The sequence below is a fragment of the Rutilus rutilus genome (assembly GCF_951802725.1).
Source record: "Rutilus rutilus genome assembly, chromosome: 20".
Lineage (NCBI taxonomy): Eukaryota > Metazoa > Chordata > Actinopteri > Cypriniformes > Leuciscidae > Rutilus > Rutilus rutilus.
Genome location: NC_140225.1, coordinates 946,179 through 969,985, shown reverse-complemented (window position 1 = coordinate 969,985; position 23,807 = coordinate 946,179). Strand labels below are relative to the sequence as shown.

The window sequence follows — 23,807 nt, the reverse complement described above, 5'->3', positions numbered from 1 at the left end:
CAGCAAGTTTTATCTGATATAAATGCATTATATTTTCCATCTTCACCATCATCATCAGAGGCCAGTCATTGTTTATCGTTCATGTATGTCTTCATTCATCATCTGTGATAGTAGTCTAAAGCAGTTTTGGTCTAGAAATCTTAATTTTTCCTTCAGATTTCTTGCCTTGAATATTTACTCACTCGCTCATATTTGCTCCATTTGATCAAAATTGTTCAAATTATCCCCGGCCTGATTAATGCATCCTCACGACAGCGACACCTACTGGTCATTAACTTAAAAACAGTCGTGCTGCTTCATAAAAAGTGACATATTCCAATATTAGAACTAGATTTGTTTTGTAACACTAAGTTTGCATTTGTTATCATTAGTCACTGCATTAGTTAACAACTGTGAAAAACAGTTCTAGTAAAAAGTTTTGAACATTTGGAGTGAGCTGTTTCCCTGTAATGAGTTGCATCAGAGAAAGTCACATTTAAATGTGATCGTGCAAAACTGAAATTATTCGGCGTAATCTGTTTACGTGACTTTTGCTCGAGGCGGATGAACGTCTCTGTTGCATTAAATTCACAGTATTGAAGAACGCAGTGGTTGATATTAAATGTCACTGGCCTTTGTGAGCGACTGTGGGAGCATTGCACCAGTTCTCCTCTCTGTAACAAGTCAGTCAGACGCTAATTTCCGGATTTAATAATCTTTCTCGTCAGTGACGGTTGAAAGTGACAATAAAAAGGAGGCCAAAGGTGTCCGAGGAGTCAAGGGAAGAGCCGATCAAAGCCGAGGAATCAAAGCGGTGAGTTTCCCAAATGAGTCTGGCGACCGCTGATAGAGACACACACGTTTACACACACTCTTTCTCCATCCTTCCCTTTTAACGCCTCGCACACACTGCAAATATGCTTTCTTACTTAGTATTTTTGTCTTGTTTCCAGTCCAAATATCAAAGAATTCTTAAATCAAGATGCATTTACTAAAGTAGTAAAATGCCATAAGATATTATGTCTTGTTTTCTGGGGGAATTAATCTAAATTGAGTGAGTTTTTGCTTAAAACAAGATAAATGTTTTGGGGTGAGAAAAATAATCCTGTTTCTGTTTGAATTAAGATTATTTTTCTGACCCCATTGGCAGATAATTTTGCTTTTTAAGCAACAACTCACTTCATTTTGATTAATTCCTCTGGAAAACAAGACATAATATCTTATGGCTCATCTAGTAAATGCATCTTGATTTAAGAATTTTTAGATATTTGGACTGGAAACAAGACAAAAATACTAAGTAAGAAAGCATTTTTGCAGTGTAATGAGGACTCTTTGCTCTTCCTCAGTTGACATAAAGTAAAGTGACCTTCTTCTCTTCCGCAGGTTCTGGTCAATCGTGTCCCGCCGCCACACACCGTCCCGGTGGACACACACCGGTTCAGATGTATCCTTCACTTTAAAACACCTTCATTTTTCGTGTGTGTGTGTGTGTGTGTGTGTGTGTGTGTGTGTGTGTGTGTGTGTGTGTGTGTGTGTGTGTGTGTGTGTGTGTGTGTGTGTCAGAGCGGTCACTCTAGTTACGGCTTATTTATTGTAAAATAGTTTGTAGAAATATATTCTTAACACAGGCTTGAAGATGTAGTTGATTCCCAGGAGGAGGAAGAGGAGGATGAGGAGGGAAGACAGGCTGGTGAGTGGAATTAGTTTCAGAAACATTTTACTTCTGTATTGACACATTTTTAGAGTGAAAGCGGCTGAAAGCATTACAATTTTATGAAGGATAATCACAATAAGACTTACGATAAGGACGCATTAAATTGATCAAAAGTGACAGTAAAGACATTTATAATGTTACAAAAAGATTCTATTTCAAATAAATGCTGTTCTTTTGAACTTTCTATTCATCAAAGAATCCTAGAAAAAAAAAAAGATCACAGTTTCCACAAAAATATTAACCGTTTTTAACATTGATAATAATCATAAATGTTTATTGATCATCAAATCATCATATTAGAGTGATTTGTGAAGGATCATGTGACACTGAAGACTGGAGTAATGATGCTGAACATTCAGCTTTGATCACAGGAATAAATTACACTTTACTGTATATTCACATAGAGAACAGATGATTTACACTGGAATAATTTTTACTGTATTTTTGATCAAATAAATGCAGTCTTGGGGAGCAGAAGAGACTTTTAAAAAACATTAAAAACGTCTTTGTTCCAAACTTTGGCGCGATAGTGTATTAGAAGAGCAAATAAAATAACCTTTTTTACTAGATTTGAGAGTGAAAAGTACAGATTTTTATATTGCATCTGGACCCTTTATTTCCATAAACACGCGTCTGAACTCACAGAAAAGAGCTTCTTCAAACCTCGTTCATGATTCTGCATATACAGACTTTGATTTTATTGAATGAGAAAAAAAGTAGCTTTTTCACAAAATTTGTTGAGAAAATCTTAGTCCTTTAGGTTTGTATTGGGATGAGGGTTTGTATTGGGATGAGGGGTTTGTATTGGGATGAGGGTTTGTATTGGGATGAGGGTTTGTATTGGGATGAGGGGTTTATATTGGGATGAGGGGATGAGGGGTTTGTATTGGGATGAGGGGTTTGTATTGGGATGAGGGGTTTGTATTGGGATGAGGGTTTGTATTGGGATGAGGGGTTTGTATTGGGATGAGGGTTTGTATTGGGATGAGGGTTTGTATTGGGATGAGGGGTTTATATTGGGATGAGGGGATGAGGGGTTTGTATTGGGATGAGGGGTTTGTATTGGGATGAGGGGTTTGTATTGGGATGAGGGTTTGTATTGGGATGAGGGGTTTGTATTGGGATGAGGGGTTTATATTGGGATGAGGGGTTTGTATTGGGATGAGGGGTTGGGATGAGGGTTTGTATGAGGGTTTGTATTGGGATGAGGGTTTGTATTGGGATGAGGGTTTGTATTGGGATGAGGGTCTGTATTGGGATGAGGGTTTGTATTGGGATGAGGGGTTTATATTGGGATGAGGGGATGAGGGGTTTGTATTGGGATGAGGGGTTTGTATTGGGATGAGGGGTTTGTATTGGGATGAGGGTTTGTATTGGGATGAGGGGTTTGTATTGGGATGAGGGGTTTATATTGGGATGAGGGGATGAGGGGTTTGTATTGGGATGAGGGGTTTGTATTGGGATGAGGGGTTGGGATGAGGGTTTGTATGAGGGTTTGTATTGGGATGAGGGTTTGTATTGGGATGAGGGGTTGGGATGAGGGTTTGTATGAGGGTTTGTATTGGGATGAGGGGTTGGGATGAGGGTTTGTATGAGGGTTTGTATTGGGATGAGGGTTTGTATTGGGATGAGGGTTTGTACTGGGATGAGGGTGAGTAACTGTTGGCTGTGATGGTGAACTAACGCTTTAATCTGCTCTGGTTTGTTGAGATTGGAGAAGCCCAGCAGAAAGCATGGGAAAGAGTCTGGACACACACACTCAGTTCACGGCTCAGTGGGAAGGGCTGATCGGCGTCGAGCGCCAGCGCAGGTCTGAAGCCTCAGTCACACACACGTTCAGAAGCTGAGAGTGAATGTGTGTGAAGATGATGTTTGTTCCTCAGTCTTGCAGATGTGGAGCAGCTTCTGATGTCCTGTAGCGCGTTCATCTACTCATCCATCAAGAGCTTCTTCTCCTGCTTTCCTCCAGTCAAGATGGCCTCGCTCAACCTGTCCGGTAACAACAACAACAAAATTATGTTCTTCCTCAGTGTTTTTGTCTTGTTTTCCAGCACAAATATCGAAACATTCTTAAAGTCCCCCTGTAGTCAATCATTTTATCCCTTAAAAATCATATTTGATCATCAAAATGACATATTTAAAAGTTTTTTCCTTGGAAAAAAAACTCTGAGACACCCTTGCCTCATTTAGTATGCGTGGTTCTATGAATATGCAAATTCACCCCGCCTCCACTCACTCACTCAGCTCAGAGATCCACTGGTTGACGATCACACGTTGATCTGATTGGTTACAAGGTAGTTTGTGACGTCAGAAACACCAGCGATTTCAAAGCATGTGTTTGAGACTGTCTTTGGTTCACTGCAGTTTTAAGGAGGAAATACTCAGCAATGGTGTCGACTTATGAACTTACACATGCTTTGTCTTAAAGCAGATTAAAAACACCACATAGACACATAAACTACATTAAAAGATTGATTTTCACCACAGTTGATAAATTTAAATCAAGATACATTTATTAGAGAAGCAAAATGTTTTTTAAAAAGATGTTAAGAAAAAGGTATCAGAATGAAGTGAGTTTTTTATCTTGATTTAAGAATGTTTAGATATTTGTGCTGGAAAACGAGACAGAAACACTGAGGAAGAAGAAGATACAGTGTATCTCTTTAGCATGAAGGTCTCAGCAGGATCCAATATTATTTATGAATATTAATATGAATATGTCTATTTATCTATTTATGTAGATTTGTTACGGTTAGTTTGATCTCATTAGAACTGAATGTGACTTTATGAGGTCGTCAACAGACCCGATGATGATGTTTTATGAATATTCATGGTGCAGTTTTTGAAAATAAGCTTGTTTTACATGCTCTAAATCCTCGTTCGGCACATTTATAAACTCTTCACCCTCCGCATGGCTTCTGTAAATCTACAGTATGTTATATATACGCTCTTTAATTTTATATTTAAGTCTTCACCGTGTGATCTTAAGCATCCGAAGTGAAACTGATCCTAATAAGTGTCTGAATCTTAAACTCTGAATGTTGTATCACATTAATATTATCTGGTCTGTTCTAGTTACACTAATGTTTGTCTATGCTTCATGTGATGTAAAACACTATAAAACTCTATAAAATGTGCCTTTTAAATTCATTTAGTCACTTATTAGGAAGTTTTCATCTGACACTATAGATCACCGGTTCTTAATATGAGTAAAAATGATATTAATTAGTCCAGAATTACAGTAGCATCAGAGATAAATTACATCTGCAGTTCCTACATTCATAAATATCATACCTGATGTGTAAAAATACACTGCAAATAATACAATTACAAGTTTCACCATGATTTTACATAGTTAAAATACAAGGGTTTCAATTAGGGACGCACCGATATGAAGATTTTGGCCGAGACTCATAACCGATAATTCTTTATATTTGAAAAGCCAATAACCGAAACATTGGCTGATAAATTCAAATCCAAATTTGTATATAATTTTTGAGAGCCTGATTACAAAAACAAAAGTCTCACCATTAAAAGCTAAATGTTCAGAATAATTCAACAAAAAATCAAACATTATTATTTTTTTTTTTTTTTATAAATTGTACACTCATATGGCCACCTCTCCTTAACCCCCCAAAACATTATTCTAATCATATTTCAAGCAATTCATAATGATCATCTGAAGGGAATAATACATTATTTATCAGCTTTAATATATCGGCCAAATCTTCTTATCGGACCGATAACGATAACATTAAAAGTGATCATATATTGGATATTGGATATTAAGAAAATATGTTTTATCCTTATTGCTTGTTCACACCAGTGACAATAACTATAATTATAACCATATAGTTATAACAATCATTTTATATGTAAAAGAATAACTAAAATGGTAACGACACAGAGAAACAATATCTTTGGAATCAACGTTTTTTTTCCAGCTGATGAACGATACAAAAATTGACAGCCAATCAGAATCCATCCTGCTTTAGAGCTCGAGCATTTAAAGCGACAGAGCGCTTATAATAAAGGCTAGAACGGTGTGGATGCTAGAATAGTTATCATCGCAGTTCTTGTTCTTGTTGTGAACGGGCTTTTAATCCTGATCCTGTAAATCACAAACGACTGGAAAGGTTCACTGGTTAAAAAGAACAGAAACCCTGAAGAACATTGAGCTGCTAAAGTTTTTACACATGATAAATCAACATCTGTAACTCTGTGAAAGTGTTTATACGGGCCGGAGTCTGTGGTTTAATCCTCTCGACACACAACACAGCTCAATAATCCAGCGGCGCTCTTCATTTATACACTAGTGATGAATGTTTCCAGCAGAAGCACAGTTGCACAGTACTCAGAATACACTTTTCTTACTCAGTGTTTCTGTCTTGTGTCCAGTCCAAATATCTGACATTCTGTGTGTGTGTTTCAGGATGTCAGATGGTCTTTCTTTTGGACTGCGGTCAGAGCCGAGTCAGCGTCCAGAAGAGGTGAAACACACACACACACACACACACACACACACACACAAATGTGCAAAATGGATTTTATCTTTAAAACAGGAAAGAGCTTTATTGTGTTTGATTTATTGACTTGTGCTGTACTGATCTCTCGAGGGGAATTACAGCCGAGAGTTAAAGCTTCTCTTTTGCTGTTTCTGATGGAATTACACACGTGTGTCACTGCAAATATTATTATCAGTATCAGATCATTGTTAGATCATTGAGACACTATTATAGTCTTTATGGAGGATTTTTATTTTTGTTTATATGTCTATATTGAACATATTTTGAATATTTTAGGGAAGCTTTTATTTTTATATTTTCTGATTTCATAAAAATTTTAAAGGTTTATATATATATAATTATTTTTATTTTATTTTATTTTTTATTATGATTTTTTTTTTGTTTGTTGTTTAAAATAAATCCATAAAGGACTTATTTTCAATTAATTTTTATTTTTCTATTTTCGGCTTTAATTAAACATTTTGTGATATAAATTTTGTTTGTTTTTTGTCATTGTTATTATGATAAATATGTGAAAAACATATAAATATGTCCATAAAGGATATACTGTATTTTTAATATATATATATATATATAAAAAAAAATCTTTAATAAAAATTTTATGGATAGAAATTTTGTTTGTTTTTGGCATAAAAAAACAAACAATTTAAACAAATATATATATATATATATTTGTTTAAAGTGTCCATATAGAACATATTTTTACGTTTTTATTTTTCATATTTTCATATTTTCATCTTAGAAATGTTTTGTTTTAGAAATTTTGTGTGTATTTGTCATTTTTATTCTTTCTTTTTTTTTTTGTCTATATACTTTTTATTAATTTTTGTTTCAGTTTTAGTTTGCCATTTTGGTACATCAATTAAACTAAACGAGAATGTGAAATAAATTTTATTTTGAAGTAGCAGGAATGTATTTCTGTATTTTAGTGTTAGTATAATAACCCTGATAGGGTTTCAGCGCTCTTTCCTCGACCGGATGATCCATCATTCAGGGACAGATGTCTTCATATAGCAAGAGATGTGACAAACACATATAGATCTGCAAAGGGTTTCCTTATATTAGCTGATTTTATTATCACATTAGCATATAGATGAGCTCCGAGATAATAGACATGAAGCGAAAGACACAAAACACCAATTCTGCCTTGATTTACTTCACTGGCGTCAAAGAAAGGATGATGTCATGCAGTCTAACGATATCCTGTGACCATATCAATTCAATTAAGTGGAGATATAGTGCAGAATCTGACTTTTTCTTAGGTGCTTTGTCCTTTCTTAATCCAAATTTGCAGGTTTAAATGAAAAAATCCTGTATTTTAAATGTGTACTCAAACTTTTACGCTGAAAATGTTTCTCTCTCTCTTTCTCTCTTTCTCTCGCTCTCTCTCTCTCTTTCTCTCTTTCTCTCGCTCTCTCTCTCTCTCTCTCTCTCTCTCTCTCTCTCTCTCTCCCTCCCTCCCTCTCTCTCTCTCTCTCTCTCTCTCTCAGACGGGCTTTGGCCGGTCCTGTCGGGTCGGTGTATCTGATGACTCTCGGGGGGGTTCGTTCTGTCCTGCTCAACCAATGGCAGTGCAGCGCCTCAGCCAACGCTGGAATCCTGCGCTCGCTCATGGACGGTGAGTCAAACACACATTTACACTCATGCGTTCGGCTGACGCTCTTATCCAGAGAAACAGTCTGAAACTGTATTTTGAGCACTTCTTGACGACTCTTCATGACGACTCGTCTGCTGTGTTCCTCACGTGTAAGTCTCTGTGGATAATGTCGTCTGCTAAATGACTGGATGTAAATGCATTAAAGGACAACATTAGATAGATTTATGCATCAAACATTAATGCTTTAAATGAAGTGTTTCCATATTTAGACTCCAATCATCTGTTATTTATAACTTTACATTACACACACGTGATACTTGTTCAAAAGCACTTTTGAAATCAACTTCATATATGTGTGTGTGTGTGTGTAGATCTTCTGAACACAGGACTGACTTCAGGACGGGCTGCTCATGTTTTACGAACACACAAGTCAGAAAGAGCAGAAGTCAGCGGAAAATCATCCAGCCTGACAGGTGTGTGTGTGTGTGTGTGTGTGTGTGTGTGTGTGTGCTTTCTTTATGTCTGCTGCATGCACACATTTAAGTGTTTGTTTATGCAACTGAACAGCCGAACTGATGAAGGCTTGTGGTGTGTGTTTCTCTCGTCTCGCGGTGTGTGTTTCTCTCGCCGCTCTTCAGACGAGGGTTCGGGTGTAAACGTGGACTCTTCTTCTGAAGACGTCCTGAGGAAAACACCTCTGAGCTCCAGTGCTTTCAACTTTGTCATCTATGGACTTCCTAATTTAGTGGTTATATGAACAACTGGAGATGTTTGTGATGTAACCTCAGCAAAACACTCTGAAATAACAATCAGTTACTAATGATTTCCTTCTGAGATTAAACAGATTGGCTGTTTCTTCCACTTCTCTTTTGTTGTTTAAAGGTAAAAGTTTAAAGCCAGTTAACATGTAAATGTTACGATCAGACATGTTCCTCTTTTATTGTTCTTGCTGTCAAACAAATATTGATAATCCCAAACTCTTCAGTAATAAATGATGAAATTCAAGTGCAATCATGAGCGTCATGTGACTTTTTTCCACTATAAACAGGGTTCGTACGAGTGCTTAAAGTGCTTGAACTTCTTGAATTTGACTTTTTGAAATTTTAGTCCCTGAAAAACATATATTTATGAAGAGGTACTTGAAGAGGTAGTGTTTCATTTTATCAATAAAGTAATCTTTTCATGCAAAATGAACTCTGCATCTCGTCTGATATATATACTGGGCCCTATTTTAACCATCTGAAACGCAAGTATCGAATGCGAAACGCAAGTAACTTTGTGGGCGGGTCTCGGGCGCTGTTGCTATTATACCGGCGGGATAAATGACTCTTACGCCCGACGCAAATCTAACATGTGTTGGTCTGAAGTCGCTTCATTACTCATAGGTGTGGTTTGGGCGTAACGTGAAATAAACCAATCAGAGCATCATCTCACATTCCCTTTAAGAGCAGGTGTGCTTGTTCCATGACGGATTGCTATTATAACGGCGGATTTGCCAGACGCACACCAGGAGCGGTTCACAGCCGAGGAGACCGACGTTCTCGTCAGGGCCGTAAAACACAGAGAAGTGACATTGGGGATGGAGAAACACACCCAGATTAGCTTCGGTTAAACAGGCGTATGATAATCTGGGTAAATGTGAAAGCTAGATTTATGCCTGTTATTTCACATCTTCATGGACACCACAATGATTTCCCTCGTGTGTTAATATTTTTCCTTGTAATAATGTATGATTTTCTAAAAATGAAAACTGCTGTGTCTGTGTGTAGATGAGAGAAGCAAAGTGTGTGTGTGTTGTGCACACGCTACATTATGGCCAAGCATGTGCCCTTAAAATAGCATCTGAACGCACCACTGACTTTAGACGAGGTTTCTCCTGGTCTGTGGAGGAATTGTTTTCTGAAACTGCAGAATAGCACCAGGGAACGTTTGCGCCGGAACACGCCTCCTCTTTTCCCTGAACCGCCTCCGGGAGCGCAAGTTCATTCCCTAATTTACCGACGTGCGTCTGTGGAGGGAAAAGTCTGCTGTGCGTCGGGTGCAGAATAGGAATGATACATGCGTCGCTGTACAAAGTAATTTGCGCTGGGTGCGAGATAGGGCCCATAGAGGCATTTCTCATGGCTACGAGTGTGATATTGCTCATAAATATCCAAGTATATGATACAGCTTTGATTCAATCATATATTCATGGGGGGAAAATCATTTGAATAAGGAATATTTTTTATCTATTTATCTTTTTGAAAATGTGAAAGATAATAAAGATATTGTTTGATAAGTACGATTTTTGATTGTAGTCCTTGAAAACCAAAAAAGTAGTGCTGGAAAGTCCTTGAATATATACAGTATCGGCACGAACGCTGTGTAAAGAAGCTTTGGTGGAAAGATTTGATGGATGTTGAAGGTTCTTCGATGCCTTTATTTCCCCTCTTCTGTCGGGTTTGTGTTCTCTCTGTTATTTCTCTCATCTCGTGTCTACGGGACCGTTGTGTCGTGGAGAACCGATGAAGACGAGGATCCGTCCGTCTCTCAGAGGAAGACGAAGAGAAAACAGGATTCTGGATGAAGAAAGTCTTTGTGTCCGTCAGGAACGAGATAAAGGTGAGTGTTGAGTTCCAGAAATCATCCAGCTAAACACATATAATTAATTCAAACTATATTCTGAGTTTCTGAAGAATGAGTTTTTCATTCCATTGCAATAAGAATATTATCCATAATCCAGTAAATCAGTTCTTCATTAAGTCTGACTGTTAATCGCAGAGCTCTTAATTGGTTTACAAATTTATAATGCAAAAAAAAGAAAAAACACAATCCTGTTCTCAGTGAGTGGGAAGAGTTTAATGTTCATTGATTTTTAAGAACAACTCCCATTTTTAGACATTAGTAACACAAAACAAACTGGTTTATAGTGTATGTGCTTTATTAAACAAAGGGATTTCCAAAAGAAACATCAGGAAACACAGAGAAGATCCAGATGATGATAAAGGTGAGTACTTCTGTTTATGAAGGTGTGTATTTCTCTGTCTAGAATCATGATTCAGATTAATGGGGGAAATATTTGATGATTTTACCTTGCTGGCAACTTGAGTTGATCTTATGTTCACCATATTTTGTAGAGCGGCAGTCATATACTGTAACACACACTGTTAGTTGTGTGTTATATGACTGGTTGTGTGCATTTAATGTCTTCATTCTGAGGGTTTTGCGATGGCGATTGAAGAGTAGCATTACTCTGGATCCTCCTGAACGCATTAAACGCACAGAAACTCGTAAACATCAGCGACTAGATCGTATTAATAGATCATATTCATAGAGTCAGTGTTGCAGTAACACCGGTCAGGCTTTATGATTTAACAGTGCGTGTTGATTATACCGGGTTAGTTTAACTCAATCCTGGGTTAGTTTAACTCAATCCTGGGTTAGTTTAACTCAATCCTGGGTTAGTTTAACTCAATCCGGGGTTAGTTTAACTCAATCCTGGGTTAGTTTAACTCAATCCTGGGTTAGTTTAACTCAATCCTGGGTTAGTTTAACTCAATCCGGGGTTTAACTCAATCCTGGGTTAGTTGAACTCAATCCTGGGTTAGTTTAACTCAATCCTGGGTTAGTTTAACTCAACCCTGGGTTAGTTTAACTCAATCCGGGGTTAGTTTAACTCAATCCGGGGTTAGTTTAACTCAATCCTGGGTTATCCTGGGTTAGTTTAACTCAATCCGGGGTTAGTTTAACTCAATCCTGGGTTAGTTTAACTCAATCCTGGGTTAGTTTAACTCAACCCTGGGTTAGTTTAACTCAATCCGGGGTTAGTTTAACTCAATCCTGGGTTAGTGTTTAGCAGAGCGACTGGCTTTAGTCTCTTGCCCATCACTGCTTAAAAATACACTGATGAATGAATAATTACTAAATACCAGAGCAAGAACCAGTGACACTGTAATATCATTGAGATTCTATTATAGTTTTTATTCAATTTTGAATTATTATATTTAACATCATTTTTTATATTGTCTATTTTAAAGATTTAGTAATCTTGTTGTTGTTTTTTAATTAAAATGGTGAATCATAGTTTTTATTCATTTTATTTCAGTTTTAGTTATTTTAGTACATCAAACAGAAATAAAGTAAGTTCACGGTTTAAAAAAAAATTAAAGATATTATTTTTATTTATTTTCTCAAGCAGTTTTTTTTATGTTTTGAGTTTTGTTTTAGCTTTAGTTAACTAATAACCCTTGTCAGAAAAACTGCATGGGCTTCTGTATGTTTATTAGTAAGATGTTTATTAGTTAGATGTTTATTAGTAAGATGTTTATTAGTTAATTGCACTCGTTTGTCATCAGTGGAACACGACTGATCAAAGTTTATCATGACGCGTATGCAGTGTTTGTACATGGCTGGACTTCAGTCGTAATAACTGCTGGTTTCAGTGGTTTTGAAACGAGTTCTTCGAGGTTTGATTGACAGCTCAGTGTGTGATGAGGTCTCTGTGTGTGTGATGACCTCATCTAGGTAAGACTGGAATAGAGAAATTGTTTTCTCAAACTTTTTATACTCCATATCACATGTGGAAAACACATTTCAGAGGTGAGAATACCCAGAACATCTCACTCACAAATAAATCTGGTTTATGGCTAAAGTTAAACGCAGCCTTGGTCAAAGCAAACAGGAAGTCAGATTTATTAATAGTTCTAGTGTTTGCTTGATTACTCGCATAAAACAAAATATATTGCAAAATACAGAAAATCTCTGCTTCATCTCAAAATGTGGCTATTCATCCAGATCTAATCTGATAAATCAGGCATGAAGATATTAAGATATTCAGAACATTAACATCATGATTGACTGTAAAATTGACTTTGAAACTGTACTGTGAGAAAGTGCTTTACAAATAAATGTGACTTTTTATATCAGTGTGTTTGGTGTTGGTTCTATGAAGACCGAGGAAGAGCGTCTCGTGACGGTGTTGGAGTTTGAACAAGTAAAGGATAAACACATGATCCCATCATCATCATCATCATCATCTTCATCACCAGATGAGAGGTTTGAGCGCTTCAGTTTCTCTCATCACACTTCAGTGTTTGATTCACACATATAATCCTCAATAATCCTGAATCTCGGAGAGTAAGCAGAGTTTCCTCTTCAGTGAGGTTTAGCTCTCGATGTGCTGAGGTTCAGTGATGCTGAACTGAGGCCATATTCAGTGTATTTGGACAGTTGAAGTGGAAGCCAGCTGTCCAGCATTCAGGAACTCTGTTTGTTACACACAGATTAAAAACACAGAGATGAAGATTGAAAAGGAAAAGAGGATTTCACAGACGAGTGGAGAGCAAACTCAGACAACTGAAACTCGTCCTCAAACACAAGGCAAGTTCATTTATACAGCATATTTCACACACTACGGTAATTCAAAGTGCTTTACTGAGAGGATTTAAAATAATCACAAAAGAAAAGCAAGGAAAATCAAAACAGAGATATATGATACAGTTATAAAATGAATTAAAAGAGTAAAAAGATGATACATAGATAATCTTCTCCTCTGGCAAAACATCTTATTCTTCACAACTCTCAGTTTTACTGTGAGATTTTCCCGATGATTACTGATTACACCCAGATCTCCACGACTGATTCTGTCCTGCTGTCCTCCTGCTTTCTGTCCTGCTGTCCATGCACAACGCACCACTGACTTTAGACGAGGTTTCTCCTGGTCAGTGGAGGAATTGTTTTCTGAAACTGCAAAATAGCACCAGGGAACGTTTGCGCCGGAACACGCCTCCTCTTTTCCCTGAACCGCCTCCGGGAGCGCAAGTTCATTCCCTAATTTACCGGCGTGCGTCTGTGGAGGGAAAAGTCCACTGTGCGTCGGGTGCAGAATAGGAATGACACATGCGTCGCTGTACATGTCAATTGCGCTGGGTGCGAGATAGGACCCTGAGTGTGAGTGTGTGTGTGTGTATCAATGCAGAGTTTAAACATGAATAGGGAAAACTGGATAACATTTTACAATAAGATCCCGTTAGTTAATGCAGAAACTAACATCGACTAACACTTGTTCCAGTATATGTATCCTTCTTTTTAATGTTAGTTAAATCTTCATTGTTAGTTCTTGCCAACTAAATAATAATAACAGATACAACGTTTGATTTTAATAATGTATTAGTAAATGTTGAAATTAACATTGCTTTAGAAGTATTTTTCATTGTTAACTGACCATATGTTATTTCTCTAATTCTCTGGTCATTTACTGACCCTCATCTCACAATCATTTGGTGTTTCTGAAGTTTTGCTGTATAAATCCACTTGTATGGAGAAGAGTCTCACACATTCTTGACTAACATCAGTCGGAATGAATTGAGTGTATTTGTGTTTTGGAGCAGAACGGTGTGTGTTCCCGCAGACGAGTAACGGTGAGCGGATTATGATCTCCTGAGAGCCTTCGTGTCATTAAGACTGTGTTTGCCCACGGGCGAGCGGAGAGAGACGTGTGAATCCACTGCTCTTCTGTGTGTGTGTGAATGAGTCATTATAATCAAGGTCTTCATATTTTTCCTTCTAAATATCGCACGAGTTGAAGGACTTCTCTGGACATCTGACTCTGTTACAGCAGTCAGCAGTGTGATCACTGACATGTTCATGTGTTCTCCAATGCCAGTGTTTGAGATCTGAGTGCAGTGACAGTGCTGGCTCATTATCCCGGCTTCCAGAGATGAAATATAGACTTGTTTTGTGTTTGAGAAAGTCTTCAACGTGTTCAAACACACAGGGGTCATACAGGGGTCACTGAAGTCTACTGTTTAAGGGAACCTTTCTCAGTTAAAGCCTTACTTTCCAGTCAGACTGAAGAGTAGCTCTCACTGAGAGGAAGAACGCATTATCTTGATGTTCTGAGACGACTCTCCTGTTTATAGTTAGAACCTGGCCAAATCCAGCATTGGAAAAGTGCTGTGTAAAACTGTAAGCAGGGTTATGGTCTACGAACTCTGAGTCCTGAAGCTGAACTTCTGCTGATGAAACTGTAAACTATCTTCAGTAAAACTTTTCTTCAGTTGATTATAATTCTGACTCTGGTCTTCTCCCAAACATCTGGTCCTCGGTCCTCGACTGTTTCCCTCTAACACATGATAATGCGAATGTTTTCCAGTCAGAAATCCCTCTAAGCCGATGTGCTTCTGCTGGGAATGTGTTTACAGACTCATGGGTTTCTTCGACCTTACCTTTCATAGTCAGTGAAGAAGCGTAATGATGTTGATGGTCTGATGATCACAAGAGAACAAGAGCTTGAGTCCAGCTTATTCAGACGTTCATAAATCCTCCTCGGATGGCAGGGTCGCGTTATAAACATTTCCATTTTGTGACGTTGGATGAGTTTGTGTTCTCTACAGAATAACACTCGAGTGAGGTGTTGAGCTGAACCTTCTGACGTCTGCGGTATCACAGCAGTGTGACGCACACACACCCAGATCACGATCAATGATGTTGTCTGATCTATAATCATACAGCGATACATACAGCTTCACTGATTACTGTATGATGGGAACGGTCAGCTAGTTTTGACACGCTCTCCTCCAGTGCAGAGGACTTTCTTTGCATGTTTATATGCATCTGAACTCACTGTAAATATTGTGAATGAAATGGCTGCTTCTTTTGGCAAATAAATTGAAAAAGAAAAGAAAAAATTAGATGACATTAGATCACAGTAAAGGAAGCGGCTGGTGGCTAGGGTGTTCTGTGTGGTTGCTAAGGTGTTCTGTGTGGTTGCCAGGGTGTTGCTAGAATGTTTTGTGTGGCTAGGATGTTGCTAGGCTGTATGTGTGATTGCTGTTTGTTTTTCTGTATGGATGTGAGGGTGTTGCTAAGGTGTTCTATGTGTTTGCTAGAGTGTGGTTGCTAGGGTGTTGCCAAGGTGTTCTATGTGGTTGCCAGGGTAGGATGTTGCTAGGGTGTATGTGTGGTTGCTATTTCTTTTTGTGTTCTGAAGGCTTATGGATGTTAGGGTGTTGCTAGGGAGTTCTATGTAGTTGCCAGGGTGTTCTGTGTGGCTAGGATGTTACTAGGGTGTATGTGTGGTTGCTGGGTGTTGCTTAAGGTGTTCTGTTGGGTTGCTAGGGTGTATGTGTGGTTGCTGTTTGTTACTGGACTTTTCTGTAAGGATGTGAGGGTTTTGCTAAGGTGTTCTATGTGGTTGCTAGAGTGTGGTTGCTAGGGTGTTGCCAAGGTGCTCTGTGTGGTTGCCAGGGTAGGATGTTGTTAGGGTGTATGTGTGGTTGCTATTTCTTTTGTGTTCTGAAGGCTTATGGATGCTAGGGTGTTCTATATAGTTGCCAGGGTGTTCTGTGTGGCTAGAATGTTGCTAGGGTGTATGTGTGGTTGCTGTTTGTTGAGTGTTCTGAAGGCCTATAGATGCTATGGTGTTGCTAGGGTGTTCTATGTAGTTACCAGGGTGTTGCTAGGGTGTTCTGTATGGCTAGGATGTTACTATGGTGTATGTGTGGTTGCTGTTTGTTGCGAGAGTGTTCTGTATGGATGCTAGGGTGCAGCTAAGGTGTTCTGTGGGGTCGCTAGTGTGTTATATGTGGTTGCTGGGTGTTGCTAAGGTGTTCTGTGTGGTTACTAGGGTGTTGCTGAGAAGTTCTTTGTAGATATGTTGCTACTAGGGTGTATGTGATGTTTGTTGCTAGAGTTTTCTATATGGGTGAGAGGGTGTTGCTAAGGTGTTCTATGTGGTTGCTAGAGTTTTCTCTGTGGGTGAGAGGGTGTTGCTAAGGTGTCTATGTGGTTGCTAGAGTGTGGTTGCTAGGGTGTTGCTAAGGTGTTCTATGTGGCTAGGATGTTACTAGGGTGTGTGTGTGTGTGGTTGCTGTTTGTTGTTAGAGTGTTCGGGATGGATGCTAGGGTGCAGCTGAGGTGTTCTGTGTGGTCACTAGGTGTTGCTAAGGTGTTCTATGTGGTTGCTAGAGTGTGGTTGCTAGGGTGTTGCTAAGATGTTCTGTGTGGCTATGATGTTACTAGGGTGTGTGTGTGGTTGCTGTTTGTTGTTAGAGTGTTCGGGATGGATGCTAGGGTGCAGCTGAGGTGTTCTGTGTGGTCGCTAGGTGTTGCTAAGGTGTTCTATGTGGTTGCTAGGGTGTTCTGTGTGTCTAGGGTGTTGCTAGGGTGTTCTGTATAGTAACTAGGTGTTGCTAAGGTGTTCTATGTGGTTCCTAGTGTGTTCTGTGTGGTTACTAGGTGTTGCTAAGGTGTTCTATGTGGTTGCTTGAGTGTTGCTAGGGTGTTCTATGTGTCTAGGGTGTTGCTAGGGTGTTCTGTACAGTAACTAGGTGTTGCTAAGGTGTTCTATGTGGTTGCTGGCGTCTACAGTTGGTTTCTGTTCCACTTTATCCTGGAAATTTCATATGATCTATGTATACAGCCACAATGTTCCCACATCACAGGGATCAGAGTCAGAATACGGAAATCTCATGATCCGTAAGAGGCTGTTCTGTGTGTCACATTAAAGTTTAAAAGCTCTTGTTCAGTGTGTCATGATCCCAAACCTTCTAAAGTGGAGGAATAAATCGAAACAGACTTGAGGGCCCTTAAAGGAATGTTCCTGGTTTAATCCGAGTTAAACTCTTTCTTTCAACGGCGTTTGTGATATGTTAGCAATGTCAAAGCAGGGTTATTATTGTCAACTTCAACTAAAACTAAAACCATAAAAAAAAAACATTTCCATTACTTTAAATAAAATTTATATTAACTAAAATAAAATAAAATCTAAGAAATATATTATAAAATTAAAGCTGCAAGCAGCGATGAAAGGGCCCTCGCACCCGTGCCATCAACACTCGGTGGCTTTAGGAAGACAGAGCATGGTTGGGCAATGTACATTTAAGGAGGTATATATAGTAAGAGTATGTCAAAGTCAGTTACAAAATGTTTTGTATAATGGTGATAATAGCATGCTTCATGACTCAGCTAAGTGTTGCTAGCATGTTTAGTATGTTTCTAGCATGCTTAGTACACAATAATTATGTGGTTAGTACTGCATTACTGTGTTAACCATGTCAGTTTCTGTTGCCAGTAGGTGGCGTTATGACTATAATTGAATATGAGCATGGATGTGTGTTCAGGACAGAACTCTTATCAAACGTGTGAAGTTTGGTGCAAATTGGACATTGCCTTCTTGAGTAACAACAAAGTCATGTTTCATTGAATTAGCATTCTTTAGCACTTAGCTAAGCATTGTTAGCATGTTTTAACATGTTTCTAGCATGTTTAGAACTCAATGGCATTTTTAACATGTTGCTAGAACGGCATCAACGTGTTAAACATGTCACTTCCTGTTGCCAGTAGGTGGCGCTATTACTATAACTGAACATTCTCATGTAGATGTGTTCAGGCCATGACTCTTATCAAAAGTGTGAAGTTTGGGGCAGATTGGACATTGGACACAAATTCCTATTTAATTGCAATAATAGCATGCTTTAGCACTTAGCTAAGAGTTTGCTAGCATGTTTTAGCATGTTTCTAGTATGTTGTTAGCATGTTTAACACTTGCTGGCACTTTTTTAATATGTTATTAGGAGTCCATAACAGTGTTAAACATGTCACTTCCTGTTGACAGCAGGTGGCGCTATGACTATAACTAAATATGAGCATGGACATGTGTTCAAGAGATAACTCTTATCAAACGTGTGAAGTTTGGGGTAGATTGTACATTGCCTTCTTGAGTAACAACAAAGTCCTGTTTCATTGAATTAGCATGCTTTCGCACTTAGCTAAGTATTGCTAGCATGTTTTAATATGTTTCTAGCATGTTTAGAACTCAATGGCATTTATAACATGTTGCTAGAACAGCATCAACGTGTTAAACATGTCACTTCCTGTTGCCAGTAGGTGGCGCTATTACTATAACTGAATTTGAGCATAGACATGTGTTCAGGCCATGATTCTTATCAAACGTGTGAAGTTTGGGGCAGATAGGACATTCCATGCCTGAGTTACAGCAAATTCCTATTTAATTGCAGTAATAGCATGCTTTAGCACTTAGCTAAGTGTTTGCTAGCATGTTTCTAGTATGTTGCTAACCTGTTTAACACTTACTGGCTCTTTTTTATATGTTATTAGGAGACCACAACAGTGTTAAACATGTCACTTCCTGTTGACAGCAGGTGGCGCTATTACTATAACTGAATAATCTCATGTAGATGTGTTCAGGCCATGACTCTTATCAAACGTGTGAAGTTTGGGGCAGATTGGACATTCCATGCCTGTGTTACAGCAAATTCCTATTTAATTGCAGCAATAGCATGCTTTAGCACTTAGCTAAGTGTTTGCTAGCATGTTTTAGCATGTTTCTAGTATGTTGTTAGCATGTTTAGCACTTGTTGGCACTTTTTTTATATGTTTTTATATGTCCACAACAGTGTTTAACATGTCACTTCCTGTTGCCGGCAGGTGGCACTATGACTGTAACTGAATATGAGCATGGTCATGTGTTCAGGACAGAACGTTTATTAAAAGTGTGAAGTTTGGCGCAGATTGGACATTCCATGCCTGAGTTACAGCAAATTCCTATTTAATTGCAATAATAGCATGCTTTAGCACTTAGCTAAGAGTTTGCTAGCATGTTTTAGCATGCTTCTAGTATGTTGTTAGCATGTTTAGCACTTGCTGGCACTTTTTTATATGTTATTAGGAGTCCATAACAGTGTTAAACATGTCACTTTCTGTTGCCAGCAGGTGGCGCTATGACTATAACTGAATATGAGCATGGTCATGTGTTCAGGACAGAACGCTTATCGAATTAACGCTTAACGCTTAACGCTTAAAGAATAACTGCCCAAAATCTGAGAGGAAGTTCAAAATAGCTGACTTCCTGTTGTGTTTAGGGCTATGCTCCAAGATACTTTTTTGTAGGTATTGGGTCATTACATGTATGTACCAAATTTCATACCTGTACGTGAAACGTAGAGCCGGGGCAAAATGTAGGGGCAATTATTAAGCCATTTTGCCCCACCCAATTTTGAGAAAACCACGTCACACGTAAATTTTCACCACTTCTGAAGCGTGTGCAAAGTTTCATGATTTTTCAAGCACATTTTGTATTTGCCACACTTCCTGCTACCAGCAGGTGGCGCTATTGCTATAACCATAATGAGCATGGTCATGTGTACAGGACAGGACTCTTATCAAACATGTGAAGTTTGGGGCAGATTGGAAATTGTATGCCTGAGTTACTGCAGGCTGTCTGTGGTTGCCTAGCAACATCGGAACTGCAAGCAACATTAATATTGAACTTATCTGATCATGCATATATCACCAAAAGGCCGAAATTGGGTGAACATTTGTCAGGCCGCCGAGGGCACACCCTTCGACGAAAACTCTAGATCTTCGTAATTTAACGTCGCAAAGGCCTTAAGATTACACTCACCAAATTTGAAGAGGATCAGATCAAATCTGTAGGAGGAGTTCGTTAAAGTACAACATCAGGAAATTTTGAAAAATGCCCAAAATCCAGGAGGAAGTTCAAAATAGCTCACTTCCTGTTGTGTTTAGGGCTATGCTCCAAGAGACTTTTTTGTAGGTATTGGGTCATTACATGTATGTACCAAATTTCATACCTGGACGTGAAACGTAGAGCCGGGGCAAAATGTGGGGGCAATAAATTACCGAATTTGCCCCACCCAATTTTGAAAACCATATCACACGTAAATTTTCACCACTTCTGAAGCGTGTGCAAAGTTTCATGAGTTTTCGAGCATGTTTAGACCCTCTAAAAAGCGATTCACTTTGGAGAAGAAGAAGAATAATAATAAACGGAGCAAAAACAATAGGGTCCTCTCACCATCGGTGCTCGGGCCCTAAATATATATTAATTTGTATGTGTGTGTGTGTGTGTGTGTGTGTGTGTGTGTGTGTGTGTGTCTGCAGTGTGTGTGTGAACATCTGAAATGCACCGACACACTTTCAGGCTTTCACACTCATGAATACACGATCCGTGCATCCTTAAAAACACCAGATCTATCCCGTCACAAACACATGCATAAACACACAACTCGAGCTTCCCTTAACCATAATCACACGCATCCACTCTGCAAAACCACAGGGAAATACGCTCCTCTCTCCTCCGTCTGCCAGACACTCGAGCTGAAAGATAATTGGGGGAAACGGGAAGGCAGAGTCGTACAGTGACTCCAGGTTCAGCTGGTTCTCTCGGGAGAGCGCTTGCTGTGATACGAACCGTTAAACATGACAGTGACTGACGGCTGTGGGATTGTGAGAGGGATTCGACTGTTAGCAGCGCTTGCATCATCGCATGCATTTGATTCTGTGGCTCAGTGTTTGTCCAGGGCTTTAGCTGGATATCAGTTTCGCACCGCCGAGGGAAAACATACTCTCTAGACCAGGAGTTTCACACTGGGGGCCGCAAAAGAGTGCCAGGGGTCCATGGCACAGTTTAGAGGAAAACGCTACTTTTTTACACTATAAAAAAATGCAAAACATAAATAAATGGTACAATAAGATTCAAATAAATAAGTAAATAAAAATTTGAAAAAGTAAATACATAACATTTTATAAAAATAAGTAAACTAATTATTAAATAAATAAAATTCTATTGAAGTAAATAATTAAATAAAAATTTGAATAAAGTAAATACCTAAAAAGTAGATTAAAAATAAGTCAGCTAATGGTTAAATAAATAATCTGATTAAAATAAGTAAACTAATGGTTTAATAAATAAAAACTAGATTAAAATGAATACAAAAAATTATGAATAGGAAAAAAAATGAATAAAGTAAATTAAATTATATAATAGTTTTTATAAAATAAATATATAATTTTTTATTAAAAACAAATAAACAAATAATTAATTAAAAACAATTATTAAAGTAAATAATCAATTATATATTTGTATTGACGTAAATACATGCAATTACATTAAAATAAGTAATCAAATGATTAAATAAAAATATGATTATAAATAATTAAATGAAAATGATTAAGTAAATTAGATGCAATAAAATAAGTAAATAAATGGTTGAATCAAAATTTTGTTACAAGAAGTAAACTAATAAAATTTGATTAAAATAGATAAATACACATTTAAATAAAGTAAATAAAATTATAAAAATAAATAATTAAATAAAACATTAAAGTAATACATCAAATTAGATTAAAATAAGTCAACTAATGATTAAATAAATTAGATTAAAATTATGTAATGAAAATTTAATTAATATAAACAAGTGAATAAATAATACATCTAACTGTACTGTACAGTACTGTAAAAGAAAAGTAATAATGTAACTTCATAACCGAAACTCCTGATCTGCTGTGTTGCTTGTGAAGTTGCAAATTTAGCAGACCTGCATGCAAATAGAATGTTTATAAAATATTTTTATTTATACAACCAACTAAAGAAGATGACACGAAAACACTGTCCATCATGGTACTAAAACATGAGATCTGATATAATAGAGGAAAAAACACCCTTATGTTTTTTCACATAATGCAGCATTTTTTCAAGGACGCTATTAAAATAAACACATCTTTAGTGCTTTTCTTTGAGCTTCTCAACCTCCTCTTGTGTTTTTAAAGTTTTTATTTTATGTAATATTCTTTTTAAAGCATGTGTTTTGTGTGGGTTTTACGTCTGATTTGGCAGCAATATTACTTGGGGAAAAAATCAGCATTGCTCCTGTCTGTATTGTTACAGTTATTGTTACAGTTTGTTAACATTAGTTACTTTCATGTTAATTAACATGTAACTACAATGAACAGTTGTATTTTTATTAACTGTGTCAACAAAGATGATTAAATACTGTAATAAATGCATTTTTGCTCATTGTTAGTCAATAATGGGACCTTAATTTAAAGGGTTACCAATATATTTAATAACTAATCTTTTTAGCTACTTGCCTAACTTTTAATTGGACGTATTTGTCTACTAATTTAATATAACATATAGATTAGTGACAGCATTTCAGAGAATTGCAGGAATAATTGAAATTTTAAGACTCCAACTTACAGGTAAAAGTGTTCTGAAACACAGTATATGGTTTTCGAGAGGAACTGTGTGCATTCACACACACACACACACACACACACACACACACACACACACACACACACACACACACACACACACACACACTCACACTCACACTCACACTCACACACACACACACACACACTTTTGCAGTCTGCCTTTACCTTCCTAAAGTAAGTTTCGCATCCACTACTGCAGCTGGAGAACAGCTGTATGTCAGTCGATGTTGTGCTGAGACTTCAGCTTGTTCTGGAAGAAATCTTGCATTATTTAAAAGAATGCGAAGGTGCCAGTATTTTCAGACTGGATCTGTTCTGTTCCAGAGGACATTCGCTGCTTTAATCCTCAACCCTGTGAACCTGATAGTGCGGAAAATATTGAGCTACCAGTAATTATGTTACTGCCATAAAAATTGGCATGCTGTATTTTCTTATATAAAGGAACAATTTGAAGGGTTAAGAGCATGACAATTGGAGACTTTAAAAATAAGGACCACCCTAGTCACAGAGTCACAGAGTCACAGAGTTACAGGTCACAGAGTTACAGGTCACAGAGTCACAGAGTTACAGGTCACAGAGTTACAGGTCACAGAGTTACAGAGTCACAGAGTTACAGGTCACAGACTTACAGGTCACAGGTCACAGAGTCACAGAGTTACAGGTCACAGAGTTACAGGTCACAGAGTTACAGGTCACAGAGTTACAGGTCACAGAGTTACAGGTCACAGAGTCACAGGTCACAGAGTCACAGAGTTACAGGTCACAGAGTTACAGGTCACAGAGTTACAGGTCACAGAGTTACAGGTCACAGAGTTACAGGTCACAGAGTTACAGGTCACAGAGTTACAGGTCACAGAGTTACAGGTCACAGAGTTACAGGTCACAGAGTTACAGGTCACAGAGTTACAGGTCACAGAGTTACAGGTCACAGAGTCACAGAGTTACAGGTCACAGAGTTACAGAGTCACAG

At 37.9% G+C, this 23,807-nt stretch overlaps 1 protein-coding gene across 1 annotated transcript in view; it reads left to right on the top strand.

Moving 5' to 3' along the window:
• cfap46 (cilia and flagella associated protein 46) overlaps nt 1–8,825 on the top strand; it is a 92,372-nt gene extending 83,547 nt beyond the window's left edge. The window contains exons 53-61 of the mRNA XM_084392168.1: nt 708–793; nt 1,363–1,423; nt 1,616–1,669; nt 3,404–3,503; nt 3,577–3,689; nt 6,126–6,183; nt 7,710–7,837; nt 8,188–8,289; nt 8,455–8,825. Coding sequence (XP_084248294.1) covers nt 708–793; nt 1,363–1,423; nt 1,616–1,669; nt 3,404–3,503; nt 3,577–3,689; nt 6,126–6,183; nt 7,710–7,837; nt 8,188–8,289; nt 8,455–8,573 — 821 coding nt within the window. The 3' untranslated portion in view covers nt 8,574–8,825. The remainder of the gene's footprint in view (nt 1–707; nt 794–1,362; nt 1,424–1,615; nt 1,670–3,403; nt 3,504–3,576; nt 3,690–6,125; nt 6,184–7,709; nt 7,838–8,187; nt 8,290–8,454) is intronic.
• The last annotated feature ends 14,982 nt before the right edge of the window (nt 8,826–23,807 follow it).